Raw genomic sequence first — 9,508 nt, 5'->3', positions numbered from 1 at the left:
GCATATTGTCTTCATTCATTGTTTGGTTAATTTTCTCATTCTCTCATGATGATATTTGGAGTTTTGACCCTTTATGAAGGGAGAAACATCAGAGATTCATTTCTTCAGTCAACGTCACATGAACCCAAACTGAGACGTCCACCTTAAATACAGAACGGCTCGTCCTCTCACTGAACAGATGACTGACAGCAGAGTGCAACTGATGGAGACTGAAAACAGACTTTGTTATTTTTATTACATCAAAAGGGGAATAAAGAGACATTTACAGTATTTTCAATCATTCAATGTATGCATTTAATTACAAACATTTCATATGTGCAATAAAACTTTGATTTTATTGCTTCAAAATTGTATGATCTGGACTGAGATTTGAAATAAAATGTTTAGGTCTGAACAGAGAAACATTAAGTTATTTAGTGATTGATTTATTTGTGACCATCCTTAAATTTGGTTATTCATGGTCACACACACACACACACACACACACACACACATTGAGATCAGAAACTAAGCAATCATTTTAGTCATGAAAAGGTCGACAATAGAAACACAAAGCAAACTGTCAAACAAGACAAAAACAAAACATTAAAAATTAACATACATGTTTTCTGAATTTTGAGACAGCAGGAAGAGCAAATTAAGCATAATGACGTGAATTATGTGATTCATAATTTAAACAACATGTTGACAACATTTGTAGCTTGACAAATCATATTAGAAATAAAACGTCTATAGACCTCGTAGAATGGTGCAGATTAAAAGTCCCTCTTTTACTTAAAAACATTATTATGATTGCGAAGAAACGACTTTAAAATATTTGTCAGGTCCAAATGAATTGTTCTGTTTAACTCTGTGTCAGAATTCTGACAGTTGGTTCAGCTTCTAACGAGGTTTGTCAGCCAATAGTATAACACAGTGTTTGGACCCACAGATGAAGTCATTCACTGTGGACTTCAAAATGGACTCTGAACTAAAATCAGTCTACCAGAATTCCCCATTCTTCACCCCTCGGTGCAAAATTCAGCTTTGGGCTACAATTGGTCAGGGTGACAGACCCCCTCTGATCAGATAGTCAAAACTCCAGCGCCCTGCTTGTTCTTACTCTCTTACTCTGCACTGTCAGGATCTCCACAAGCCTTCAACCATTACTAGCTGTTATGGTAAATTTGGTTTTAGTAATTAAGTTAAGTATTAATCAGAGCTATAAAAACGTTTGTAACTTTTTATGAGACTGAATTATTGAATTGGCTATCTTTTCCCTTCTTGAAGGGTAGTGATGTAATGTAAACTGGATCATATTATTTATCATAATTAATCATTATTCCTGATGATCATTCATTATTATAAATAGCCAAATTGAACTGAAAATTCCCTTTTAATGATGCACAAACACTACTTAATTGGGCCTCGTGTAAGGCAAGACCCAACATAACGGTGCCCCGTGTGAGGCATCAGCATGATGGTGCCCCGTGTGAGGAAATGCACTGTTGACAATCATTCATAAATGTACAATATTAACTTCAGCATAATTTGGACAGTGCTTAGATTCAAGGTTCACATTTTGAACCCTTTAGCCAAAAGTCTTTACATTCAACCCCACGAGTCTACTACAGGAGTAGACGTTGATTTGTACTTACAAACAATCGCAGTGTGATGAGAAGTGATTTCGATCAAATCTATAACCCATTTGATTAACCAACATCTTTTAGGTTATCAACTGCCACTTTGAGCCATTTGCTATTGCCGCTATCGATTCAAGTTGAAATTGCTCTGTAGAAATGGTGAGAATTTCAGGTCAGCATTTGAATATCCTGTATTCAATGCATTGTAGTCAAGCTGTCATAATTTGATGACAGTTTAAGTGTTCATCATGTTAATCACAGCGTGCCACCGGCCCTGTGATACACAGAAGTTTATATCTGGCTGTTACTGCCTTGCATTTCAAGCAAACTCCAGCACCTTCCTTGTTCTTCCTCTCTAACTCCAAAATCTTTCAAACATTATTAGCTGTTGTGGTAAATTTGGTTGTAGTTATTAAGTTAAGTATTAATGAGGGTTATAAACACTTTTGTACCTTTTTATGAGACTGAATTATTGAATTGGCCATCTTTTCCCTACTTAAAGGGTGGTGCCCCGAGGTGATGTAATGTAAATTGGATCATATCATTTATCATAATCAATATTATCCCTAATGATCATTATTATTGATATCCAAATTTAACATTAAAGTCCCTTTTAATGTCACATAAATACTACTTAATTATGTTTTGTGTAATGCAAGGCCCAACAACAGTTTGTATCATGTGGTGTCTGTGTGTCGTAGTTGCCAGTTTGTGGGGAAAAAGATGAACGTTTAGGCAGCTAGCGTTAGTAAAGTCAGCTAGTGCACAAACTGGCAACCACCTGAGGGGGCACATGATTGGATTAACAGCAGTGTTGTGAATGTGATGGAAGGAGGAGATGGAACGTCACATTTAGAGCCTGAATGTTTTCAGTAACACCTTTAAAGACAACATCGTGGATTTTATAGTTTTTTCAGTGTTCAGCTGCAACACAATATTGTTCGTCCCCATCCAGCCGCCTCACTGTCTCCTCTTTCAGAACTTTATCTGAGCCAAAATCAAGCCCCATCCAATCTGATACAGTACTGTGCACTCTGGGTGTTGTAATCTTTCTACCTTTTGAGTAGAAGTGAACACCACAGCCCTATTACTCTGTTTTCTCTGCTCATGTAGCATCAACATAAAAAATATTTGTCTTTCTGCTGCAGAGAGAAAGTTTCATTTCAGGGCCGTCTTTCCAGAGATGAAATACTTCTTTAACTGCTCTGCTCCACTGTCACACACACCTTCAGGGGTAATATCTTCAGTTTTTTTGTAGTGTAAAAGTATGGAAACATCCTCTCAGTGAAAGTGTGTGTGAAGGTGTGTAGGTGTGTGTTAGTATCAGGATCAGAGTACGACAGCTTTCCTCTGGTCCAGTCCAGATTCACTCTGACCCTCTGGAGCTTCTTCTGCACTTTGTGATAAGTAAGATGAGTTGATGGTGACCCTACAAAGTATTCACCTTTGCATAAGGTCAGTTCCCATATTGCAGAATGTGAGATTCCCTTCCTCTGGGCAGACTCTGCTAACACACCCAGTCTCCACAGTGTAATGTCTCCAACCTCGATGTCCCAGCTGTGAGTCCCTGAGTTAAAGCCCTCAGAGCCCAGGACACGGTAGCAATAATCAAACCTCTCTGCATTATCAGGAAGCTTCTGTCTCTCTCCTCCTCGTCTCACACTGCTCAGATCTTCAGACAGGATGAGTTTTAGACCAGCAGTGTTTGGGTCCAGAACCACAGGAGTGTAGGAGACCATGTCCTTCATCTTGTTCCAGATGTTGAAGCTCAGGTTGCCCAGGTGTTTGGCCTGGTCTATCAGAGCTCCTGAGGGCAGCTGTGGATCCTCCAGCAGGGGGCGCTGCTGGACTCTTTCCACTGCAGCCTTGTAGTTGTGCAGGAATGAGACGTCTTCAGCTCTCAGCTGCTCCTCTGTGGCTCTGACTGTGTGTGAAAGAGCTGCTATCTCTCTGCTCAGAGCCTCCATCTTCTCCTTCATCATCTGACCCTTCTGCTCCTCTTCCTCCCTCAGTGCAGCCATCCTGGCCTCCTCTTCCTCTGCTAGAAACTGGTGCAGCTTCTTAAACTGATCCTTAATCTGCCTCTCTGTGTGTCGGGCCTGGACCTTCATGTGTTCTGCTGTCTGAACAAACTTCACTTTAACTTCTTCAAAAACCTTTAACTTCTTCTTTAAAGGCTCCAGAGTTTCCTGAAGTTTCTTCTTGTGTTGTTGTGCAGCTTCATCGATGGGTCTGAATCGGTGGTTGGTGTGTTGTTCTGAGTCTCTGCAGACGAGACACACCGGCTGCTGATGGTCCAGACAGAAGAGTTTGAGTTTCTCAGTATGCCGACTGCAGAGATCCTCTGAAGCTCTCTGATCTCTCTCCTGTAAGAAGGTCTCACACAGGTTCTTTAAGACCAGACTAACAGTTGGTCCGTCCTTTGAAGATCTTTTCCTACAAACTGGACACTCCCTGATCTCTTTCTCTGTCCACCAGCTCTGCAAACAGTCTTTACAGAGGCTGTGGCTACATGACAGAACGACAGGCTCTCTGAAGACATCACGACACACCGGACAGCAGAGATCCTCCTCTAACCTGGAAGCCATCTTAGTCTCTGAGTGACGCTGTGAACACAGCAGACAGTACAGTCAGTCACAGCTCCACTTCCTCCTTCACTTCGCTAAAGTTTACTTTGAGTTCTGGTTCTAGTTGGACTCACCTTCATTGTGTGGAGCGTCTGCAGTGTTGTAGTTTCCTCCTCCTCTCTCCTGCAGATGAACTCACTCAGAGGACGTTGTTAGTTCAGTCTGAAGGTGGATCTGATCGTCTGTCTGTGGTTCTGTACTGAAGACACACACAAACACACACACACACACACACACACACACACACAGTGTTTCAGTCCAAATTACTGATTAATTGCTGGAAATGTAATCTGATACACAGTTGTTGTTGTTGTTGTGTTTGTTGTTGGAGGGGCTATAGTCCAATCCGAACCAGCGCCAGAGTTACGGGTCTCAACATGGTTAATACCTCAGTAACAAATGATTTTTGCTCCAGTGTCGTTCAGTCCTGAAAAACACAGGTCAAAGTTCAAAGGATTGAAGACATGAACTGACGCTTTTCCTCTTTCGAAAACATGACACATATATATGAAACAATTACCTGTGCATGAATGTCTTTTGTTTATGTCCATCATCTGATTCTCTTCATGCCTTGTTATAATAAAGTTCATTGGTATGGTTCATCTAATCTTAGTCATCATTAGTTTCACCACACTCTTAGATAGACTTTACCCTTTTGTTCAGGAGCTTTTCATCTGCATCAGCTCTGTATCAACGGCCACTTTCACTTAGTGCAAACAATTCAGCCAAGAGTTAAACTCTGGAATCTCTATAACTGTGCAGTATAAAACAACATACTGGTCCTTTAAAACCCATTAGCTGCACAGAGCTACACGTCACAGAGGGAAACTATTTGGCTTAATTCACAAAATTCACAGTTTGAACCTTTAATTTTAACTTAGTGCTTTCCTGAACTTCTGCATCAATCTTAGAAAAATCCTAGTCACAAGAATCACAAAATAATAACATATATGCCAAATGTTCAGGGCCCCAGCTTCAAATAAATGATTAGCAATGTGCAGAACCACGTTAATAGTGAGCTTAACCTACAACACAAATGTAAACATTGTGTGCAAATTACGTCGCGGGCGCCGCTGTGACAGTTTAACTGGCGTTCATTTTGACTGGCGAGGGTCCCAGATGTGCTGGAGGTGTGGTTTGAGAATCCCGTCTGGAGAGGGGTCCTCGACCATGTCCGCTAACCGGGAAAAACATACCGATCGCCCTGCTCATCCATCCAAGTCATGTATATGTGTATTCGTTTTGACGTGGCTTGAACACTTCTATTCCACACGGAGATGCCGAGGTCTGCGACCTGCAGACCACTGTTAGACGAGCGCTACAGAGCACACAATGACAGTGTAGGTGACTGTGACGATGCCTGTTCGAAAAAACGCAACAGTCTAAAAATCGTCCAAAAGTGGGTGTTGTCGGTTTCATATCTTTGTCGTGAATGTCTGTACTCACAAACAACTCATGGGCAGAACAGAATGAGGCATTTGTTCACGCCTAGTGGCTCGAGAGCAGCGTGGAGACCGCTGCTGGCTGTGGGGTTGTAGGGCCCTATAAAATCTGTTTTATTTTTTCCCAAATTCCGTTTTATTTTTTCCCAAATTCCATTTTAATTTTTGTGAATTCCGTTTTTTCCGTTTTAATTTTTGTGAATCTTGATTTACTCTTATTATACTACCAAAAACAGTGTGTTTTTAATGTAAATAACTAATATGTACACAAATTAAATATAAATTACCTTAAATTAATTGAGGTGACAAACATATTTCCTCAATACTGTATCGTACAGTACAATAAAGTGCATCAAAAACATTTTGACTTCATCATGTCTTCATACATTAGTATATTTTGTGTTTTTATGGGTTTCATTGAATAAAAACATGGTCAGCTCTCAGGTAGATCCAGAAAAGCCTCCCAGCCCAGGCAGAGTCAGCTAAGAGGGCTGTGGCTAACTGGGCCAGCTAGCTAACAGCAGCTACTGTTAGCAGCAGTTAACAGTCAATCTGGTGATATGCCGATAATATGAATCGGACAGGTGGCTAACTCTGACGCATTACACCTTTTAATTATGATTTCTCAGGTCTGCTTCTTTGCAAAACAACAGTTCACCTGACACATACAAGTCGTTCGGGAACTGCTCGGCTCTGTACTGAGGGGTAAATTTCAACTTTCTCAGCTTTTTCGCCGACGAAGACGGAGCCGTGGCCAGCCGCTTCACCATGCTTGCATTGTTTTGAAGGGGGATGAGCTCAGTCTGTGGGGAGGGGGGCGGCGGCGACTTGTTGTGCCACCCAGATTTGGTTCCCCTCGTGCAGTTTTCCCCAGACAAATGTTCCTCTTCCACACGAGAACAACATTTCAGTGAAATTATGTCAAATTCCGCGATATTTCGCGTTAAAAAGTAGATTCCGTTTTAATCGGCCAATTCTGGATTCCGTCCGCGATTTCGTGATCGCGGAAATCATAGGGCCCTAGGGTTGAGTGCGCAGTGTCCAGGTTAACTTGTGACACCTGTTACCATTGAGTATTTCTTTCATTCCGCGCTGCGTTCAAATGGTTACTGAATGAAAGCCACCATTCCCAGCCGCATACATAGTTATTAAGCCAAAGTCAAGTCGATGTGAAACCTGTATAATGTCATACAGCCTGCTCGTTAAAGAGTCTACAGAGTACGTTGACATCCTGCCCAAACTCAGCGTGACGTCAGTCAGCTGTGGCAAAGCGAGAGACGCCCAGATCAACCTGTGATACAAACACCTGTACCGACTGTCGACCGTGGTTCATAGGAAAGCCCAGACATGTATCTCACTCTTCTCAAGGTGTAACGACGGATATCAGAAGGGAGAAGTTGACTCCCTCTTCACAGTGTGTGTGTGTGTGGTCTGCAGGTCGCAGACGTCGGCATCTCCGTGTGGAACAGGAGAGTTCATGCCACGTCAAAACGAATACACATATACATGACTTGGATCGATGAGCAGGGCGATCGGTACGTTTTTCCCAGTTAGCGGACATGGCCGAGGACCACTGTCCAGACGGGATTCTCAAACCACACCTCCAGCACACCTGGGACCCTCGGCAGTTAAAATTAACGCCGGTTAAACTGTCACACCGCCATTAACCGCGGTAACACTTTTACTTTCCTGCACTTTTTTAAAACTCATTAATGAAACACTCGAGTCCGTCAACAAACTCTTCACACTCGCGCTACTTTTAGTTTCACTTTAGGAGTTATTAATGGTGTTTTTTCACTTCACACTAACCTGAAAAACACAGCTGGAAGTTCAGAGGAATGAAAACACGAACTGATGCTTTCTCTTCCCAGTTTTCCTCTGGGGAGCAGCAGATTCCCTCACAGTAAGGAACCCGGGTGCAACACCACCTGAGCTCATTGGTTCCACTCTTCTAATTCCTCATGAACTGGACGTTTCCCACAGATTGAGGAAAGATAATTTTGGTTCTTAGACTTAACACTTGTTTCACGTTTATTTTTTAGAAATAGTGAAAAATAAAGACTTGAAATGATATTAATATCACTAAACCAAATTACAAAAAATATTACACATTTTGAGCACTACATGAACTGAAGTGTTCTCTATTATATTATTACTAATACTAAAAGTTCATTATTTTCTGAAACTCATCAAGAGGAAATATTAACCTTAAAATAAATTAACTTAACACCAATCTCTTCATTTTCTGTTTATTTGTTGTCCAGCCTCAATCCAAAAACAAATTACAAACGTTCATTTAACATAACTCATTTTAAATTATAACAATCTTTAAGTACTCAGATTGAGCCACACTGACATGTTTAGATCACAATATTTGTTGTATTGAAAGACAGGAAGCAGTGAAACAGGTGAGAGTTTAGTCACACTGACTGAAGACAGATGCAACTGTTTATGACCCAAGTGCCCAATAATCAGCATTAAAGGGGCGTTGCGTAGTTTGGGAGAAATTCAAACTCTTTGTCTTCTGGTTGAAGTTATATTTTGGTGAAACATGAGGAGAGTCTGGAGGTGGAGAAGTTTTCTCTTGCATCAGGTTTACAAACTCTAGACATTCGTGTCCTCACCTGGAAGACGAAGCAGTTGTTGAACTCCGGGTCGGGCCCTGTGCCTGTCGGGGCCGCCTGTCATCAGGGAGCAGCCGGAGCTCCACCAGCGTGACGTTGCCGTGGAAGCGATTAGGGAGGTTGCCGAGGCGGAGCAAGGCGACCATGAGCTGCTCGCTGCTGTGTCGATACTCCACCGAGAAGCAGAGACAGGTGGCCATGCCGGGTGGAGGGGCCACCACCTCGTTCAGAGGGGGGACAGAGTAGAGACCAGCCAGCACCGTCCCCACCGGGTACCATCCTGACAGAGACGGGGTTGTTTGTATTGATCTTAACTTCAAATCTTACTTAGAAGTAAACGTTTTTACTTTCACATAATTGGAATTTTTCGGGATTAAAATCATTTTTACATGTTGCCAAAAAAAAGTAGTACCAGCCGACTGCTTACTGAGAGCGACCCACGATGAGCGTGTATGTCCCTGTGAGTCTCCATCTTTATCTCCTCCTCCTCATTTTTCAGGTTGTTGTGGTCTTGTGCCATGAATCGAGGAGGCAAGGTGAAAGGGATATCACTGGGCCTGTCACACAGAGAAATGTTCTTATTGAGACATCTGCAGTATTTAAATATCAGGTGCAGCTCTTTTAAACCCTGATGCTTCCCAATGAATGCTGTTCTTTAGTCAGCAGTTCACTCTTTTGCATTTTGTGTAAACAGTGCAACAATCCACATGAATGTTGAATCTGTGTGTGTGTGTGTGTGTGTGTGTGTGCAGGGCCGTAGCCACCATTGAGGACACCGACACCGTCATGTCCTCGGTATTTTTTTCCTTAAGTTTCCTTTCATTAAGACCGAAAACGGTCGCGATGTGACTGCAGGTCTATTTTTAGATCGGCAATTGAAAGAATCAGAGCAAAGATGCAACGTAGTGGTGAGAGGCTGCATCAATCCAAGTTATCATTTGTTGCAGCAAGAAAGGCAGAGGATGACCAGGCTAAGAGGAGGAAAGGTGAGAATTGTTATAAGCGAAGAGAAGGAGAGAAATAGTAAACTAGCCTACAGATGCAACAGATAGAGATGCTAACCTGTAATCTACTGTAAATGTGGCCTAGGCTAACAAAATGAAAGGACATGCAATGAATCAGAATATTTTAAGGCCATGTTCAGTCACAGTATGAATTATCCATCAATAATATTATTTGGATGTTTGGATGGA

General features: G+C 42.0%; 1 protein-coding gene across 6 annotated transcripts; it reads right to left on the bottom strand.

The window, feature by feature from the left end:
- Positions 1 to 200: 200 nt before the first annotated feature.
- Positions 201 to 7,614, bottom strand: LOC115571205 (nuclear factor 7, brain-like). Of its 6 annotated transcripts, none has more exons than XM_030400394.1 (4): positions 7,501 to 7,605; positions 4,638 to 4,676; positions 4,324 to 4,448; positions 201 to 4,228 (listed from the first exon to the last, which is right to left on the bottom strand). In XM_030400394.1, the coding sequence occupies exons 3-4, from the start codon at positions 4,327 to 4,329 to the stop codon at positions 2,819 to 2,821; spliced, it is 1,416 nt and encodes a 471-aa protein (XP_030256254.1). In that variant the 5' UTR covers positions 4,330 to 4,448; positions 4,638 to 4,676; positions 7,501 to 7,605; the 3' UTR covers positions 201 to 2,818. The 6 variants fall into 6 exon arrangements, with proteins under 6 accessions (XP_030256254.1, XP_030256259.1, XP_030256255.1 ...); XM_030400399.1 differs by having other exon boundaries at positions 4,324 to 4,443; XM_030400395.1 differs by lacking the exon at positions 7,501 to 7,605 and adding an exon at positions 4,770 to 5,730.
- Between the last annotated feature and the right edge of the window lie 1,894 nt (positions 7,615 to 9,508).

The sequence above is a fragment of the Sparus aurata genome, chromosome 20, assembly GCF_900880675.1.
Source record: "Sparus aurata chromosome 20, fSpaAur1.1, whole genome shotgun sequence".
Classification (NCBI taxonomy): domain Eukaryota; kingdom Metazoa; phylum Chordata; class Actinopteri; order Spariformes; family Sparidae; genus Sparus; species Sparus aurata.
This window is presented reverse-complemented; position numbering and strand designations above follow the sequence as displayed.